The sequence below is a fragment of the Fistularia commersonii genome, chromosome 11 (genome assembly GCF_037954325.1).
Source record: "Fistularia commersonii isolate RoL2024-O1a breed Wild chromosome 11, RoL_Fcom_v1.0, whole genome shotgun sequence".
NCBI classification, from domain to species: Eukaryota; Metazoa; Chordata; class Actinopteri; order Syngnathiformes; family Fistulariidae; genus Fistularia; species Fistularia commersonii.
In genome coordinates, this window is record NC_141294.1 from 11,559,355 (window position 1) to 11,580,180 (window position 20,826).

Genomic DNA, 20,826 nt, shown 5'->3' on the forward strand with positions numbered 1-20,826 from the left:
AAATTCATTATATATATTTTTTTTAATCTTTTTTTTTTTTTTTGGTCCGGTAACATTTCTGTGGCTCTTCTCAGTGACAACGAATGTCAAACACCGAAACAAACGCACATCAGTCATTTGGATACAGCCGAGCGACCAACAGTCAGGAGACTATTACAGTATAAACACAGCTTTGTTTTTCTTTTTTTCTGTTTAAATCTGAGACACCATACAGTATTACTAATTATCATAAGGCTAATTACTGTACAGCTATGCACCAAAAAGGATTCCTCTGCTGTTCTAAACAAAGAGAGAGCACCAATATTTACAAATCTTTTTTTTTTTACATGTTTTTTTTAAAGAAATCTCCAGAAACCAAAAGAGAACAAACTTATTTAAAAGATAGTTACCCCTGCCCTCTTCTTTCCAATGTGGCTTTTTTTTTTTTTTAAAGCTGCACACGTTTTTTTTTTTTTTCCTTTTTTTTATATATTATACTAATAATGATAATAATAATAATGATTTCGTACAAATAGCTGCAACAAACGGTATAGCTTATTGCCAATGCCCTTCACAATATCCTGTTACCATCTTTGATCGTGACAAGCTCCTTTTCAAACTCGGGTCGTGAGCTTCTCGTCAAATTTCAACCAGTGAGGACTCAACAAAAATAATAAAACAGCAGATTGCACCCATATATTAAAAAAAAAAAAAAAAAACAACAACTTTTTTACATATTTTTTTTAAAAATAATCATTCGTTTTTCGACATTCTTTATATACATATTCAACACGCCTGCATGTACGCTGTGCACCGTAGGGAGAGTGGGGGTGCAGGTGGGGCTAGAAGAAGTCAGCAGAGGTCAAATCGGGGGCAAACGACCCGGATCTTTGCACAAGTGGCATCTTCGTGCATCCGCAGAACCGACGGACATCCCTCCCCCCCCATCGAAAAACCACAGCAACACAATGTCACGTAAACTAAAAAAATAAATGAAGGAAAAACTTAAATATAGGGTCACAGGAGTGCACGGCGTGACGCGTGCTTTAATGAAGAGTCTCCCACCCCCCTCACCCGCCCCCCCAGGAGACGCTGATTTTAAAGGGCTTGTAAACGGAGCGGATGCAGCCCAGGCTGAGAGCCCATTCCCAGCGAGTGCCTTAGTCATTCTGCCTCAGAACAGGTTGGACTGGATTGTCGGAGAGCAATGTGAAAGGCGGGTGGGGGGCTGGCCCGCTTGCTACCATTTCGGAAGGAGTGGGATGTTGGGAAGAGTGGGTCGGAAAGGGGAGGGGTGGTGCTATATCGTGGATGCCTGGGGACTTCAGTGTCTCTCTGGGGGCTCATGGACAATGCAAGTAAACATCTAGATGACATCTGTGTCCTCATTTTTAAGCATATTAACTATTATTTAATATTTTAATCTTTTTTTATTTTTATAAATACTGTTCCTGATTTAAAATAAAACGGAATTTCTTTTAAAAAGGACATTTTAAGTGTGACTTAATTCCACTGAAGACTGACAGGCAGAGTTGGCCACTACTGTCAAGGGAAAGGGATCGGTTAGAGAGGTTGTATCAGTGTGAGGAAAAGGTCTATTAATTCCTGTAAAGTGTCATGTTTTTGAGACTTGAGTTTGGCTTAAATGAGAGCCTCAATGGGAATTAAGTAAAGTTTTGAAGGGGATAAAGTATTTTATAAAATAACCTTTTAACAAGATTGAATAATTCTTACAAGAATAAAGCTGTACTTTATTTCCGTCTTCTAATATGAATAAATAATTTCTGGTTACAAAAGGGGCTTTAAATTTACAACCATTTCTTTTTAAAATCTTAATGTCACTTTTCCCCGATTGTCCTTTGGGGACAAATAAACTTTTTTTCTGATTCTGATTCTGACTATTTTAATACCAGAATCTCAAGATGACAAAGTTTGACATTTAAGTTCTGGGGGTTTACAAATAGGACATTCTATTACTGTTTGGCATCTAGGACTTTTATTAGTGTTTTCTTTTTAAAGTGTCATTTTGCTTTTTTTTTTTTTTTTTTTCTTTTTTTTTTTTTTTTTTTTAAAAGGATGGATGTCGGAGGACACATAAAAATGTAAAAAAAAAAAAAGTAGTTCAACGCAAAGGGTGAAAAGGTCAAAACACGACACAGGATGCGACTGATTAAGAACGCATACATGGGGGCCGAGCTGTGTGAGCGGAAGGGTGAGAGATCTAGACAGGCGGTGTGGGCAGTGGGTGAGTGTTCTAGATAACCTGGCAGCAGCTGGCTGGAGCTGAGGTACAGAGCAGGCCATCTCTGGCAGCTCCGCCCCGCTGGATGTTTACAGAGATGGTCTTCTCACACAGAGGTAGTTGAAGCATGCCGTTCTTTAGGGCGCCCAGGTTACCGGGGGGGACCCTGGCCTTGGGGTGGTGGTGCGCCGTGTACACACGTGGCAGGGCAGCGGTGGTCGGGAGGGTAATGGTGTCCAGGCTTGTGGTGGAGCCTATGCACATCCTCCATGTGGATTTCTCCTGGATCTTCACACTGCCCCCCGAGAGACCCCGGGCGCCAATGATGAACTTGTCCTCGACTCCTCGCGCAGGCCCCTGGCCGCCCCGGCTCCCGCGTTGCTGCTGCAGGTGGGAGCTGAGGCACAGGCTCATCAGCTTCAGACTCTCCACCAGCTCCACCCCTCGGCCGGCCACGCGGGGTGAGCAGGACTGGGCAACCAGCGCCGGGTTAGTGCTTCTGTTGTTGCAACAGCTGGAAGGGCTGTCCTGTCCTTTATTTCCTCCGCCTCCTCCGTTTCCCCCTGCGGTGCCGTCGCCACCGCTTCCCCCGTTGCCCCCCCCGCCAGGAGGACTACCCCGGTCGGGACCCGAGGTGCCTCCTCCCTCGCCGGGGGGTTTTCCCTGCCCTGAGCTGCTGCCGCCATTGCCCCCTGAGCTCCCCGGTGGCCCCTCGCTGCTGTCCCTTCTGTTCCAGCTGTGGCTGAAGCCTGAGTCTTTGTCCAGGCGCCTCCGGTGGCTCTCTGAGTCATCATCGCTGGTCTCGGAGCTGGAGCAAGACGACCCCCGGCCCTGGCTCTTGCGCCGGTGGTACCGCTTCTGTGTGGACCCCGGAGACGAGGAAGAGGCGGCGGCGCTCAGGCCGGCGTTCCCGGTGATGTTCATCTTGAGGCGGCTGAGTTTGGGCGGTAGCCCCTCGTCGAGGTCGAACTCGTCATCTGACTCCCCCTCCTCCTCGAAGATTTGGTTGAGCACCGGAGCGCTCTTCCGGGAGGTCAACCGGTTGGTGATGGAGGGCGGCTTCCGGCGCAGAATCACCTGGGTTGGGAGAGGAGCAGGGTCTTGCTCTTCCTCCTCCTCTTCATCTTCCTCTACCCTGAGTAACAAAAAAAAAAGTGTTTACTACCATCTTAGCTGGACAGCAGGAGAGTGAAATGTTTTCATGGACTTTTAATCAAATATACCATTAAGACAACCCCCCTACCCACACCCTGAGAATCTACGTTGCAGCAGTGAGGCTCTGAAAGTTTTATTTCAACTTTTCAGAATGTAAAATGTGACGGGAGTTTTGAGTGAAAATGTGCAAACCTGAATAAGCACGTCCGCTGCTGGGCCGCTGTGGAGGTGGACGGCGTGGAGGGAGTGGGGGGCCTGTGGAGTCCAGAGCTGGGATCGGAGCCTGCGGCACACGCTCCCTGGAGCACGCGTGACATCAAAAAAACAAGATCAAAAATGTCAGCAGGTTTCAAACCGTGCTGGAATGTCTTGACGGCAGAAATCACCTGCACTACCGTTCCTGTGGAGTCTGTCACCGTGGTGTCCTCACGCCTGCCCAGCTCCATCAAGCCTTTGGAGCGGTGACCATTGAGCAGGTTCTCTGTGCTGCGGGCCGGTGACTGGGGGCCGCCGGCGTGGGAGATGGAGGACGACGCCAGGCTGTCCTCTATGTCCTGGTGCATGTCCATCCTGGTGGGCCACGACTGCCTGCAACGAGAACGCCGAGTTCAGATCTGTATTGGTTAAACCACTGCCAGTTTAGAAATAAAGTGTGTGCTGAAGGCAGACAAGAACTGAGCAGATATAGTGTTCCCACTTTCCCCTTCCTTGCTTTATACACAGCCTCCCTTTCTCTGGAACAATAAAAAAAAAAAAAAAAATTGCGCATCTTTTAGATCTGATATCAATACTGCTCCTCCATAGTCCTTAGCTGTAGTCATAATCCTTAGCTGATTGGCTTGAATTTTTTTCTGGAAATTCCCCTCCTCCTCGGAAACCTTTTAGTTTGGCATTAGAACAGATAGTAAGGGACCAAGGTTGGGACCGGTGATACAAGCGTCATGTCCCTTAAGTGCCACTTTTAAAGAAGAAACCTCTGTGAAGACGAGGAAGACAACAGGGCAACATGGAGAGTGGAGCTGCAGCAGTGTTCATGTTCTGACAGTGGGAATAGTAGCCATGGACTATCAGAGTCAAAGTGTTTTTATTTTCTCCCTGCACTGCTTTGCTGTGTGTAAAATCCATCCATTAGCTAACTACTTATTTTGGCAAAAATGTTGATGTTTCGCTGTGAGCCCAGGAAACCCCTTGGAGGCGCAACAGACCAGAGAAGTTTGGACTAATTATTGTTGGGTATAGGTCATGGAGGGTTATTCTACAGGTGTTGATGGAAACACAAAAAGGCTGTGCTGTTTTTCCGCTTTCTTTGTCAAGATGCGTCCAACTGTTAGGTAAAAGGAAGAGGAGACGATAAAGCTGGGCAATGTAATGTCAGACGGACGGGGGCGTTGGAGATCGTCATGCTCATAGAATTCCTGAACAAAAAAAAAAGGGGATGTATCACAGAATGCTGGTACTTTGTCTCATACTGTTATCAAGCTTTAACAGTGTGTTCTATGAGCATCCAAGAGAGAGAAATATTCTCTCGAAATGTAGCCGACCGCATCTCCCGAAATCTGGAGCATTGGCTCTTTGCGTCCTTTCTTTGATTCATATGTTCGGACCGCACGTACGAATCAAATTTCATTCATATGAATGGGTCAATGGAGATTATAAAGGGACAGCCTGAGGTTCACAGTGTACCTCTGAGTCAGAATACATTTTTTTTTCTTTTTATCCCTGTGAAAGGTGCCGCTGTTAGCTCAGCACACACAAACAGACACACATGAATGGACGGACACACTGTAGCTTTACTCTGGCCCGCGTTTGCCCTGGTGTCTGCAAGCAAACAAGAGCAGGCTGTTTTCCACATTAAGAGTGATTATGGAGAGGCCTGTCTCTCCAGTTGTATAAACAGATGGGACGAGCTGTGCGGTGACTGTATAATTTGTCCGTTCCAAAGACGTTGGACGAATACTAAGATGTTGGCGCCTGTGTTTTCGCAGCAGTCTCTTTAGAGACCCCAATCTTTTTCTATGTGCATGGGCCAGGTTATCATTTTACTTATTCAACCAGTATTTTTTACCCCATAAACATAGAGCTATATGTGCTAAAGGGGAGGTTGGGAATGAGATTTGGTATTTTGTAAACAAAATTGCCACAGCGGCATATTCCCTCTGTTATTTGTTCTGTGGATAAGTTGCGGGAACTTCATCCGATGAAAACACTTGAATTGTATTCATGGCAATGTGGACATGTTGTTGTGTATCTGGCTGGACGGCGGCAGAGAGAGAAGCGAGGAAGAGTGACTTCTGAGAAGAGCGACTCTATCGACAGTTAGGAATTCCCCTCGGCCTTGACCAACACAAATTTGAGGAAAAAGAAATGAGACTGAGAATATGCCTAATGCCTGATAAACTCTTGATTTATTGGTATGATCTTACGGAATAGGAAAAGTGCTCAAACTACTAGTTCTTGATCACTTCCTAAGCCTCCCTTTTCCTTATACTCCACTACAATAATCGTAATGGATCCTTTTTTCCTGTAATTTTTGAAATTTGATCAAACGATACATTTTTTTTGTTAGTGAGAACATCATCTATCAAAGAGGAAGAAGAGGGCACTACCTAGAACACAGGGCTGCCCTTTATTGTTCATTTTGGCCACCTGGATATTTAGAGGCATGAGCATAAACAGATGTCATGCAGGGAACGTGACTGGTCAAACAGCATTGTTCCATGGCGGTATCAATAGGAGTACTGAATGTAAACTTCGACCCTTAAAGAACCTTAAACCGAGGTAAACAAGCAAACAGCTGTTCCTCAACCCAGATGTGACCGCTCTGAGAATGCGGCCATATGCGTCCCAGACGAATCTGATGAGCCAGAATGGTCGCTGTGTCGACATGTCAGATGGGAGAAACAGCCAGAGGCTTGGCGAGTACAAATATAGTAATGACACCTTTGGAGCTCAAAATTGGTTGTGCCTGTGCGCCGCAGCATGACGCCAGTCAGAGGTGGTAGCGGTTAGCGTGTCCTGAAGCCCCCCCCTGCAAGTTTCAAAATGTGATGTATGTAGTAATTAGGTTGAATGGGAACATTGCAGCCTGAAGAAAGAAACTGAAACTTTAGATTTGCCAAATTCATACTTACTTTTATCTAGAGAAAAGCAAGGACCCCACAAGCCTACGTGCACATGACACAGATGCTCACTTTTTGGGAGACCCCAAAAAAACAAGAGATATTTTTAATTTGTTAACTACTAGGACTACAGGTGTTGTCAGTGATTTTTATGTGTCATGACACTTCAGTCATTCATTTAAAATGTGAGTGAAGTTGTGCTACTTCACTTTTGGACAGCAACTTTCACTTATCATTATGTGTGTCTGGGAATAATGTGGGAACCCCTGCGTCAAGATTATTTTATTGACCACCTCAAAGCTCACAATGGCCTGACCTGAAGTGTGCCTTGATGTTGCTCGGGCTTGAGGAGCGGGTCTGGACCTCCTTCTCCTGCTTTTCCCTCAGGATTCTCTCTGCCAGCAGGTAGTACGTTGCTGAGATGTGGTTGTACTTGTTGGTCTCCAGGGCTCTGGAAAAACACAATTGCACAGTGAGGGCGGACGTGATCAAGCAGAATGCATCCCTCCGTGCTTTACAAAGCTGCAGCAACGGCTTGTCATACACCTGTTCCAAGACAGCTGCCAGCTTGTGAATGCAGACGCATTCACACACTGACAGCAAAGGAGTCTCTGGGGGGCATTATATTAAACATTGTCACTAAGTTTTATCTACCAATTGTAGTGCTCATCCCCATATCGTTATTTACCTAAACTTGTTTCCTACTGGCAAAATGATTCAAAGCTCGCCAGCTAAAGTTAATGTGAGTGGTAGGGTGGGTTAACATATCTTTGTACGATACCTAGAGCGTCATGTCATCTAGGAAATGATCAGACCTGCATAGCAGGTTTCACCAGGCCATCAACTTTTACTACCCTCATAAAAAAAGGATTCTTTCAGTTCATGAAGACCATGGCAAGGTGCAATCAATCAAACTCAGTCCGATTATAGCGTTCTACGCTTAGCTGACCCGGAGCCTCTGCCTCCGGCTGCAGGTGTCATGACTAGCTCGCCACTTAAAACCTGTCAGCACCACACTCCCCCCCTCCACACACACACAAGCAAGTTCAACCACACACCTTCAAATATAAGCATTGCAGGATGCGCGTGCGCCAAAGCTACTCACTCGACTATGGCCTCTCGGTCGGCTATGTCTCCCAGCACCATGCGCTGGATGATACTGTTGTGTTCCTCCTCTGAGAGGTTTTTGTGGGAGACAAGGGGAGTGTTGTATTTGGTCGCCGGAGATGGGTCCACCCCCTGAAGCCAGGCATGACCCTCGATTTCCTCCAAGGACGCTCGCTGCTTGGGGTCCCTCTGAAGCATCCGGTCTATCAGGCTGGAGGCATAGGGGGGAGGAGCCACAGGAAAAGGAGAAGAAGAAAGACCATGCACAACATCACTCAATATAACTGATTAGAATTAATTAAAATGATCAGGTCGACATGCAGTGATCTACTTCTTCGTTACTGAACTAGTCAAAACACACTTGAGCTCAGTCCTACAATACTGAGGTCTGCAAATGTCACTAGAGAGCTAAATTGAAAAGGGTCAGAGAGACAACCTGAAACACCTGAAGGGTCTTAGAGTGACAGCAAAAACAAAGCTGTATTTCAAAGAAAATAGCAAGCATCTTACTTGAACTCTGGCTTCATCGCAATAGGTGATCCACACCCAATCTGGATATTACGCGGTGCGTGGCCAAATGCTAGCTAATAAAGCCATGAAACCCTTAAAACTACATCACCACACAGACCAAACACCCCCCATTAAAAGACATGTCCTTGGAATATTTTCAAAGAAAAATAAATGAAAATGGAAGAACCAAAGCAAATTACAGAGTAGAATGGACATAAGGAACACACTTCAACTGTCGCTGTCTACAATCACCAGTTCAGGGCTCCCACTGATTCTGCATTACTGGTGTGATAATTGTCTAAAAGCATTGTCTAAATTGTCTAAAAGTTAATCAAAGTGCATAATATTATGTCTAATGCTTGTACTTACATTTCTCTCTCTCTCTTTTTTTTTTATTCTAGGCCCTCCCCACCCCTGCACCCAAGTTTTCCAGTGTGAAAATGGTCTGTGGTACAACAAAGGTTGGGGACAAGTGTTATAATTGCTGTCTACCAAAGGGAAGATTACTGATTTGAACATGGCTCCAACAGATGCTGTGCCAAAATTGTGGTGGGTAACCTTTATCTAGGGAGGGCACAATTCATGTTTCAAACAATGCACAGAGGAAGTAGAAGACTCAATGCAGCCATTGGGTCGATTCACAATTGAGGTGTGGTGGTGATGTTACCTGCAGCTGGAGCTGCATGTCACATAATTTCATGTAGCCCTTCGGGTTTAAGATATGGTGAGTGCATTTTACACCATCTTGTCAGCACCATTGGTTCACTTTTTGAAAAAAAAAAAAAAAAAAAAATAGAAATTAAAATTGACACACTACCGTTGAAAGTGATTAGATTCCCTGGACTTTCACATCCGTGTTTTTACCGCCCTTGCTGGTTCCATTTGAAGCAAGTTGTCCACATTAAGTCAGCAAGAAGAGCTGAATCTATTTCAAAGCGAAGGTACTGTGTGACATGTGTGTGTGTTTAGAGTATGTTCTGTCCTATAGGGGAAGGGGGGAGGAGGGGAGCCAACAGGCCCTTGAGCCTGTTGTGTCAGAACCATGGACAGCGTTGTTGTATTGGGAGCTTGTTGCGAGCTTAAGCTCTTTCTGCAGGTGCACTACAGTTCAGTTTCATGAGCCTGCCAGCAATGTGTTGGTTTTCACAAAGAGGGTGGTCAAGGAGGGGGCAGTGCTAAAAGACAATTATTGTTGTTATCCTATGCAAGTCTCCAAGGTTCACGAAAATGTGAGTTGCCCCCATATATGAGATGGGCTATATGGTCTGAGAATGCTTTGTAACGGCCCGTAATACTCAAGTGTAAGTAGACCACATAATGGATTTACATATGACATTACATTCAGTCTGGGTGTACAGAGAAGTGCTCTGCTGTCAGTCATTAATCAAAGTCAGGCAGGCTCTCTGAGGACCGTGAAGAGAATGAGCTGTAAGTGGCTGACAGAGGCAGCTGGAAAAGGTTTGTGGACTTCCCTTCTGCTGGCCAGCAGGAACCTGCCTGTCAAGTGGCCACTTGATTTGCTTAGATTTGCAGCAGCAACCGTGGCCTGGTCGCTACTGGCAACACCTGGTCAATATCGTGGATCGTTGCTGATGCAAGGCATGTAGTAACAGTTCTAAATCCTTCATTTTAAGTTACATTAAAAGGTCTGCGGGGGGCTTGAACATCTTGTTTTATTTTGCTGCTATTATTGGAGTCAGCATTTAAAATACTCAGGATGCTGACGTGGCCTGTTCTGTATGGGTTATCCAACACTTCAATGCTAAAAGCAAAGGAAATGGCACTATTTCCGGCATTATGCACTATGATCTGGGTTTGCACAATTCAGAGGCAATAAATCCAGACAGTTTTGGCAGATGAGCTTCAGTATGTAGTGTTATCATTAAGGGCTACTTTCTAAGGCCACATCCACTTTCAGGGGATGAAATGAAATCTCTGACCTGAGCATTTAACCTAAATGCAGAGTACTGGGGAAATAATGTCTCGTTAAAGCAGTCAAGACATGAAAACACTGTATGCTGTTTAATCTGATGAAATTTTCCTGCTGGTTCTCTAAAAATATTTAGCAAGGACAAAAGTGCTACTAATACAAGATATTGCAGGGAGTTGGTGTATGAATTTTGAAAAGCATAAAAGGTAGAAAGCAGGTTGTCTATACAACCTATCACAAAACTGCACCAATCAAAGGAGAAGATGGCAAATTCAGTTACCTAGGTATTTATGTCTACTTAGGCCAATGTTTAATGGCTTAATGTACTAGATAAGCTTTCCAAAGGTGTCTGAGCGCGGTACGTGTGACTGGTACATCCTGTGTTTGCAGGGGATCTACACTATATCTAGATGAGGTGATATTTTGAGGCACACAGTGAAAAGACCCTGTTAATAAAGCCAGACCCCTTTCAATGTTATTTAAGCTAGGGATATAACTCGTGATAGCAGGTAACGCGCACTTCTTGCTGTTTAGGGTCAGTGCATCAACTTAAAGCCCGGGCTGTCTCTCAGCGAAAACATACCTTGTATCCAAAAGAAATATATATACATATATATATATATATTTTTTTTTTATAAAGAACAAATGGCTATGTGTGAGTAGAAGAAAAGGCTTTTACATTGAACCTATGACAACAGGCACCACTGAGAAGCTGAAAAATGGACTTCAAAGCATTTCATATTGAACCAATGAAAAAAATAATAAACGTTACACTTGTATTTGCCCATCTTCCCAAATGCTGACCATATAGGTTTAGCTGTCCAGCATCACGGAAAAGGAAAGCTATAGCAGTTATTCTTTATGAATTTAGTACAGAATCTTAGTTTGCGAAGAAGAACTAGGAGAAAGAAGAACTGGTTTCAAACTGTAACATAGAGAAGCAAATATAATTGCTTAAGCAAGTCATAATGACCTGCAATGTGAGTTGACTATAATATTACTCCCCTAAAACAGAAACATAACTTAAAGCTTAAATGGGTGTACTATTTCAGTTTTATAGACAGTGTCCTAATATAGTATCTGCCATTCAGTGTCGTACATCCAAAATGATCACAGATTATTGTGGCTGATAAGAAGAGTCTTGCCAAACTAAATTCAAATATCATGATGAATTCTCCCAAAATCTATTTTTATAAGGCACACAAACAAATGGTGAATCCATTGTGTCACTCACTCTTTGCAGGCGCTGGACACGTGGGATGGCACAGTGTATTTACAGTCCATGATCATGGTGAGGGTCTCACTGTCATTTGCCTCCTGGAATGGTGGTTGGCCACACACCAACATAAACAGGATTACACCTAGACTCCAGATATCTGAGAAAGGAGAAAATAGGACATATTTATTGTACACGCACTTGATCAAATCACGTGCAAGTGGCAGAAATTTCAAGACACTGAAAGTTTTTTCCCCACAAAAAGGGGTTTTTATCATATGCTGAGGACACACATTTAGACAGCTGCTCTACTATCTGATCGCCTCCAAAATATAAAATCATCACTTGCCATGAATAAATCTATGTACATGATTTTTCATTGCAAAACAAAAGTTGCAAATGACCAAGAGTGATTGATTTAAATAAAACAAATTCAATCACAAAGGGCATCTATGATCCAGTATTTCAAACAGTAACTATGCACGTACAGTGAAGCTGATAACATCTGGGGGCGGGTACAATACTATGTAAAAAAATAAATGAATTAATAACAGTACCCTGTGTCAAATGTCATGGGATGAAACTCCTCAGAATACATGCTTGCGACTGCATTTAAGAAAGGTAGAGCTTTGGGAGGGGAAAAAAAAGACGCCACCTGTACACCTAGTGTGACTTATGGGATTCCCTCATACCGGTTCCCAATGGTCCATCACCGTGCATTACTGGGTGGAGACACCTTCAGATGAGATCTGTTGAGCATCATGTACAAATGTCTGCATCCCTGTCAGTATTTTCTTTCCATAGCTGGGCACTTTTACCCACAATATCTGTGTCACCACAACTGGTTCTCAATTTGCAAATGATTAAGCGAACGCTTCAGATTCACTTATCTACCATCCCGCCAAGTGACGATCTGAAGATCTAAGATTCAACTACAAGGTGAGGTTGCACGTGGTATCTTCCTAAACATTCAAAGACCATTCAGAACATTAACTTGGGATATACAACATATAATTAAATGTAATAATGGTGTCAGAGGAAGCAAACTTGTAGAGATGCAGCTAAAACTCCAGTGTGATGACAAGGAACATTTGTGCCACAAATAAACAAATAAACAGCTGTGGTCATAAAGAAATTGTGATGTAGGTGTACGTATATATAAATGCCAACTCCCTATCTGTGGGATTAAGTTGCACTGTCTCTGGAATGCAGCTAAAGCTAAAAACACAGCATCCTTTCATGAATAATGACTAGAAAGACCATAATTGGCTGAAGCTGCCCTGTCAAAAGCAAATGCTATTTTAACAGCCAGCAGGCTGGGTAAAAGCTCAACACACTGTGCCAATGAGCTTCTTTGTGTTTTAAAAAAACAGGAAACGTGCATTAAGTGATAGCAATAACAACAAATGCACAAACAGCTGGGTGTGTACCAGCTCACCTTTGCAAAATGGACAAATCCCACAATACTTCCAGAAGCAGAGGCTTCTGTCGCACTGTTTAAATGCAAGCTTTAGTCACTTGGAACCAGAGTGACCCCTGATCAAACATGCGTTACATTTCCTCAACAGTCATTTGGGGGGGGGGAAATAAATAAATAACAGAAACAGGAGTATCTTAAATTAAAATTGCTGAAAACAATAGCCATATTTATATTTCTAAATAGCATGATAACAAGTAGCCCAATCACACCACCTGAGGGACTCTCATTATCTCTGCAATCATATGGAGATGAGATGAAACAAGACCATGTTTCCTCAAAAAGAGCTAAAAGGTCGACTAAATGAATTAATGCATTGCACAACTTGCTCCGAATCGGAGGAAAAAATTAAATGTGTTGGTTGTGCAAATTTCTGTGTGACAGTGTAATTGTTGCATCTCTGTGTGTTGCTTGTCTTGAATACAGCCTGTGGACGAATACACCGATTAAAAACCCATTTCGTCTTAGTCAAAGGAATGAATTAATGATTTGCATATGGAGTAGCAGGGGAAGAGTTGTGATCATGCTTAATCTCAGAGAAGATTCTGAATATCAGCAACTCAACATACATGATGTATGGTAAAGGGATGATGACGGCAAGTGTCAAGACTTTGGACAATAGAAACATTATCTATACTTAACTGAATACAGTAAATGAAACAGTTTCATGACGTTATCATGCACCTGATAAGTGAAATTCAAGTTTTGAAATTTTAAAGTGTAACTACACATATAAACACCCCCAGCGCCCCCATTCTCTCTGTCATATCACAAAGTCTATACCTTGAGATATTAAGGTAAGATATAAGATAGTATATACAATATTAAGTGTGTCACTCATTCAGACTAATAATCAAACTTTTACTCACTAATATTTACCATTTCATCCTGCTTTGGCCAGCCTTGTTATTCAAAAAGCTTGGCCAATATTTTGGGTCTGAAATGAAGTTACTTGACGAGAGGAATGTCACGTTTGCGGGACACACAATCTGTCTGTCTGAATTTTGTTGGCCCTCATAGAAAATCAATTTGCCGGTTAATTTACTTGCAAGGGGACACCCATTGATATAGGGGTGACTGGTGGTGACCTTGCAAGCACATGGCCTGTGGCAGTGTGTAGTGATGTGTGGAAAGTGATCAGTGTCACAAACCGTTAACAACAATCTAAGGAGATGATTTTCAAGGGATCTGAATTTGTGTGAGGGATTTTCTTCAGGTTCCTTGAAAATCATCTCCTTAGATTGTTGTTAACCGTTTGTGACGTTGATCACTTTCCACAAATCACTACAATGGCTAATAGTTCAGCAGTTTGACAACTGAAGACATTCTGAGATTAAAATCTGTGTATTCCTTATGCTTGTTGAAATTTCAAGGCAAAGTGGATCTACAAGCAGCGAGCTTCACTCAAGACTCAAGAGTGAGTAAACCAGTTTGTCAATATAGGTCTGAAATAGGTCTATCGTGTGTGTGTGTGTGTGTGTGTGTGTGTGTGTGTGTGTGTGTGTGTGTGTGTGTGTAGACGCAAGCTGCTCTGGTTGAGGCCAACTGTTTAATCAGTGTTTGACCTCCTTGCTTCGAGATAGCAAAATAAGAATAGTTAGGACAGCATGGGCAAACAAACAAACAAGACTCGATACGATTAACTGACATGAGCAAGACTGAGTCCATTAGAGCTTCTAAATGTGTTTCTAATCATTTTTAGCTGATTACACGGCCCCATGTACATCACAGCTGATAAGATGCCTTTTGTGTCACAAGCGGCATTTTGGGTTTTTTTTTGGTCGACAAGTGGCCCCTAATTCTCTCCCTTTTACACGAGAATGTTCCCTCTGTCTGTCTCTAATAAACTGGTGAAACTTCGATCTGGTGATGTTAGAAGATAAAGCTACAGTGACTCCATCAGACCATACCTCTACAGTTTGGCAGGTGAATCTGTGTCAAAAGAATAAAAAAACATTGTAAACGAGCTGTGTCATGATTCTAACTCCCTTTTTATAAAATTACTTGTATTATTTATTTACTATGGCATGAAGAAAAATTAGCCATAATATGTTCACATGCTTACTTAAACAATAACACCTCAATAATGATGAATGACTTTCAGCTCTCATGACCAAACATGAGATTGAATCCGTAACAGCAAGGCAGATTGGGAAGAATATCAAAGGGGAAGAGTGACAAGAGAAAATATACACACAACAACAACAATTAAGATAGCCGCAACAATAGATTGGGTTGGCGTAATGCAGCCAGCTTTGTATGTCCACTTTAGTAACTTTATAACACCAGCGTAATAGCTCAACCAGAAGAAAAACAGAGGGATGGGCTTGTCAATTCATTCTGTTCTTAGCATCAATGTTATATTGGGAACCAGGTACACATTACGTTTCACTGGGTGTAGCTATGCATTCTCATGATGGTTGCATATACATTGAGTTTTATGTTAATCCTTGGCCCTAACTTTTTATTTGTGGTTTAAAACTTCCAGATCCATGCACTGTTGCCATCACTCTGTTGCTGGATTGTTCAGTGAAAACATATTTGCCACTGGGCCTCAGAACCGTGTTTGGAGAAATCCTTCCCAGAGACAAGCTTGAGTTTAGAAATTCACAATACTCCTCTCATATCTGCAAGGAATGATTTTGCTCTTCTCTAAAAAGGTCTTGTCATCTCAAATGTTTTGAATGATTCTATTCCCTGGGCTATGATTTAAGTGCAGACTGCATATCCTTCTGAGCCCATGCTCACCTTGTGTAGATGGAAAAATAAATGGTCTTCTCAACCACATTCACACCTAAATTTCTGAATCTAGTATCTCAGCCACAACACAGAATACTCACATTAGACTTTTACCTTCATTCCATAGAATCACTGGAATTTAGTCATCATATTAATGACATCTGAGTTCATAAAACACAAGCATTGTGACTCATTTCATAGCAAAGCATTAGCATTTGTGGTCTTCATACCTACAGCTGGAGCATCATACTCATCACCCAGCAGTATTTCCGGCGCAGAGTATGCCAGAGATCCACAACTAGTTGTCAGCTTTTTCCCTGGCTGAAACTTGTTACTGAATCCAAAGTCTGTGAGCTTGACCAGCCCTTGTTTCTCAAAGAACACTACATTCTCTGGCTTGAGGTCCCTGTGAACTACATGCAGCCGATGACAGTAGGAGATGGCGTGGACAATCTGGGCAAAATACTTTTTTGCCAACTCTTCATTTAGACCCTCCTCATGTTTCATGATGTAATCAAACATATCCCCTCCGTCTCCCAACTCCAAGATGAGGTAAAGCTTGGTCTGAGTGTCTATGACCTCATACAGGCGCACAATATTGGGGTGCTGTACAAGCTTCATGCAGCGGACTTCCTGGAAGAGATGACCTGTGGCCACTGTGTCCAGCTTGGTTTTGTCGATCACCTTTACAGCCACTTTCTCACCAGTGAACACGTGGCGTGCCAGCTTAACAACAGCAAAATGTCCACGTCCCAGTGTCTTATCCAAGTCATACAGGCCAGCAATCTTGCCATCGTAGCCACGCTTGAAGCCTGCCATGGCTGTAGAGGATGATAGGGAGAGGGGGACCCCTTCTGTGGACAGGGGTAGGTTTGTTGCGGTGTGGGGGTCCAGCTTAGTTCCTTTTAATGAAATTTGAAAGGGATTTCCATGGCTCCAGCTTCCTGAATAACAAAGAACACACAATGCAAACAATTTCAGAAATGACACCATTACATTGAGAAGTTCATGAAAACTTTGTGTAGGTCAAGAAAAATGTAACACTTAATACATTGATCAAATTCTAGATATGTCGCTAGTTAGTTACACTTCCAAAATTGAAGGAAAGAAGAAAAAAAAACACACAGGTTGTATCAACTATTTTACTTCACAAATGTGAATTACCAGATACATTTGAATTTTTGTTTCATTTGATTTTTTTTCACACGGAGAAGGGTTGAGTAGCATTTCAGCAAAATAAAGAAACTGAATGAACAATAAACTCCTGACAAGGTGGGAATAAGGTGGGAGAGTTCTCACTGTACATAGATAGATAGATAGATAGATAGATAGATAGATAGATAGATAGATAATGTTTTGTAACGACAAATCAGAGAAACACGGATACTTGAATTCAAAATAATAAGACTTCGCTAATAATAACTAAGGGAAACAGTCGGGGAAGCTGGGGGCAATGCTATGTACTGGAGAAAATATAGAGGGATATACGAGGGGGCGTCGCGCTCGTTTGACAGGCTGACTGCTGCAATGGCTATTATAACCTGCTGCCCTGCACCCATCGACTACAATTAACCAGGTCGAGCAGATTGTCGCTGACAATTTTAGTTTTGGTTTCAGCGGCGCAGTTGGACGGACTTATCTTCAAGTCTGCCGCACATCGGGCCCGGGTAATAACGCTAGCAAAACCACCTAACGTTAGCCTGCCGTTACCATGGGGGCTAGTCCCTGTTGTCCATTGATTTCGTCTGTCGTGATGACAAATACAACTTTCATTCATGACTATTTCATCAACACGAAAAAATATGGTTTCATCCCAGACGCTATTATGACCTTGAAGCGAAACTCTCGCAGGAGGTACACAGGTGCTATTTAAACACCGCACCGCTAGCCATAGCAGACTTAGCCCGCTATAGCTAAACTTACTACGACTCGCTCCGCTTACCTCTCCGGCCGCTCTTCGGTAAACATGAAGTCTGGTTTAACCGGCTACCTTGACTTCCCGCGGGTGCCGTTTACCGAGGCGGTTTACGGTAGAAGACGGAGGTGGTCCAGACTCTTGGAAGTGACCACAGCATTCAAGAGGTACCTATGCCAAAGGCTCATCCGAATAGCGAGGAATTGCATCACTGCCAGTAGCATACCGAGTCGGCTTCGTCGTATCCTCCCAGTCAAGACAGTGGAGGTGGTATGGTGCGTTCAAGTACTGCAAAAAAAATCCCCACGCTTGGGTGAAAAGCCAAAATGCTAAATCTAATTTTTGGCATAGCAATTTCCGCGTTGATTATCTTACAACAGACATGTGTACAGAAAGATCGAAGGTATTTTTTTCCCATCGTGTTGAACCCACATCCGCGACAAGGTGTGTCGATGTGGGATGGTTAGATTGAGGAAGTCATTCGAAGGCAACAGTCGAGCATCACAACTGCATTCAACTCTGACGTCAAGCGGTCTTGATTGTAAAAGGTTTTCTAAACGAATGGGCTGTTCGCTCAGACTTTACCCTAATACGACTTCAGTATTCGGGGCTGCATCTGCACTGAGACCATTGGCAAAACATCTGCAGCGGAAAAGAATTGCATGATGAACCATAATGAAATGAACCGCTGCTCGTAATCAATCTACCAGAAGGCATAATTATTGCCATATTGCTTTGAGAAGGCAGTAATAAAAAGAGCATTTCCTTGTTTGATCATAGTGGATCGTAGTGAGTGGAACACTATTCATTGCCGTTTGACAGCTAGAGGGAGATGAGCATGTGTTACTCAAGGTTATATGGTCTGTGGTGTGTCGATTCAAGAAAAATAGGATTAAAAATACCAATTTGTAATAGACGTCTCAGCATCAGCCTCTCACAGGAAGATGATCAAGCCTGGCAGGGACTCCATCCTCTGTATGAAATTGATTGGTATTCATGACCCTCATAACGCTTAATGACTTGATGTGTCTATAAACATAAGAGGGATAGTTTCAGAGTATCTTGTTTATTGGTGTTCCCAGTAAAGGTACACTTCATAACCACAGACTCAGTTCCTGTCTATTGCATCCAAAATCTCTCTTTCAAATTGCTTGCATTCACTTGCACAGGTGTCTGAGAGCAATACAACCAATGCATCTGGAATAGCTGATAACTAGAAATTGATTATTTCATTCATTTCAAGAGGCTTCTTCAGTTCAAACTAAAGAAGGCTCTTGGATGAGAGGTGATACATCTTCAAGTCCAGTTGCCATGAAAAGATTTCAGCAATAATTAACCTTGATCTGGATGAATGAAAACCTCCACAGACAATATTTTTTATTCATTAGAAGTATTTCCTCGAGAAAGGTTTGGAATATGAGTGTTTGTACAACAGATAGGTCCAATAATTAAATATGTCAAGACAGGCGCCTTAAATATGCATTATTATTATTATTTTTTTTATGGTTATTGTTGCTATTATTATATGATTGCAGAGTATTTTGAGACAAAAAAAAAGGAATCTATGTAACCTAAACACATTTTCAACTTATAACTAGGAAGAAGAAGAGAAAGTGGGAAATGCGTATTTAGAAGGTGAGTCAAACTTGATAGTTTAATGTGGTTTAATGATTCTAACTGTTACCCACAAAATGTGTTCGAACAAATGGACAAACTTGTGGGGGGAGCAACTAATGAATACATGATTATAGGTGGTTAAGTGATTTGCTACCAATATTTTCTTGTTATATTTGTTCTCTAATTTTATTTACCTAATAAAATAAGTAGCAGTGGAAGTAGTAATAATGTTAATAATAACTCAAGTTCACTAATGGTTTGGTAGTTACACTGCAAGTTAGTCAATCAGAAAACTGCTTTTTTTTTCTTTTATTGTAATTCATGTTGTCTGTTGTCTTGATTGTATTTGTAAATCAAAAGGTATACATTTCAGTATCATTTCACAAGGAATGTGTTTCACATACCCCTAGGCTTTAACACTGATTTAAACAAAACTGTGAATGAAAGTGCTTGTTATGAAAGAGTTGATAGAAACAGGCCATAGAAAAGTGAGATGGTGAAAAGGAATAAATATCTTCTATGGTCTAGTCAAAACTATGAATCAAACTGTGTTCAGTGCTTATCTTTCTTTGATATTTACTTATGTATCTCTCAACCCGGTCGGCCACTAGGTAGGGCTATTAAACTAGTATTTCCCTGAACCCTTTCTGATGAAGTCCAGTTAAGGAGAATTGCTCGTGGATTGCGTCCCCTCACATCATGCACTACCTAAATGTATAGAAATAAAAACATAAATCAATTTACGTGTTAAACTTGGATTAAGTGATCTCTAATGATTTATTGATTAAAAAAAGAATGAATCAGCTCAGGTATATGCAGCCAAACATGTAAACTTAACATATTTTTCTCACTGTTCCCTTGCATCTTTTTTTAAATCTTGCAACACTGTAATTACATTTTTGCGTTTAAAACTAATATGATAAAAATAATAATATCACTGTTTAGTTCTTTGATACAACTATTACTTTTACAAACATTGCCCACTAGATGGCGGAAGCGAAGTTACGTTTACATTTTGGCCTACACTATCTTCCAGGGCAGAGGCTATTCACATGCTCAACTTCATTGATGCAACAATATTGTGATAATGTAAACAAAGTTTACAACGTTAAACAGTGAGCTTTAGTTGAACAAAATATCTTAAAAAATCCGAAAAGAATTGTATAATTTCCTTGCCATATTCCAGATTACAAATATCAATATTACAGTATTATTAACACAACCATTTAATTTGTATCGGCTTGAGACAGGAGTGTATTGTCATCAGATTTGTTGAGTCCAGACTTGATTTGGTGTAAATCACGTGACTTCTAATTAATACCTTTTACTTTTGATATATTTTGTACTCAACACTATTTAAAATGTCTTGTTCTTTGCTTGCACTACTTGTTTTGTACCTAACTACATTGGTAATTCATTAAATGTAAAGTGGGTTTAGGTTTGGTTTTAAAAAGTTAAATTTGGACTTAACGTACCTTGTATGAATGAACATCTAATTTAATTACCCCTCAAATATTTTCTATTCTGAGTGCATCGAAACAACTCAAATTGTTTGTTAAACATCTTGGAAATGCTGCACACGTCATTTTTTTAAATGTTGGCTTTTTTCGCAAATATTTACCACTAGGAAGGGAAAAGAATAAAAAGAATGCTACAAAATAAATACATTAATTTATTTATGTGAGTATTTATTTATTTACACAGTTTAATAATAGGTTACCGTTATTAATGTTGCGAGAATTCGTCTATCATCGCGAGATATTAACTCGAGATTTAACGGGGCGGTAGGCGGCACCTTAACATAACTGAGTGGAGTCGAT

At 41.8% G+C, this 20,826-nt stretch overlaps 1 protein-coding gene across 1 annotated transcript; it reads right to left on the reverse strand.

Annotated features, from left to right (window-relative positions):
- Window positions 1–1,540: 1,540 nt before the first annotated feature.
- On the reverse strand, window positions 1,541–17,547 carry snrka (SNF related kinase a). The gene is made up of 8 exons (XM_086154921.1): window positions 17,417–17,547; window positions 15,705–16,418; window positions 11,277–11,418; window positions 7,601–7,813; window positions 6,812–6,946; window positions 3,763–3,964; window positions 3,569–3,675; window positions 1,541–3,356 (listed from the first exon to the last, which is right to left on the reverse strand). Exons 2-8 carry the CDS (start codon window positions 16,291–16,293, stop codon window positions 2,234–2,236), a joined length of 2,511 nt encoding a protein of 836 aa, XP_086011047.1. The 5' UTR covers window positions 16,294–16,418; window positions 17,417–17,547; the 3' UTR covers window positions 1,541–2,233.
- Window positions 17,548–20,826: the final 3,279 nt, after the last annotated feature.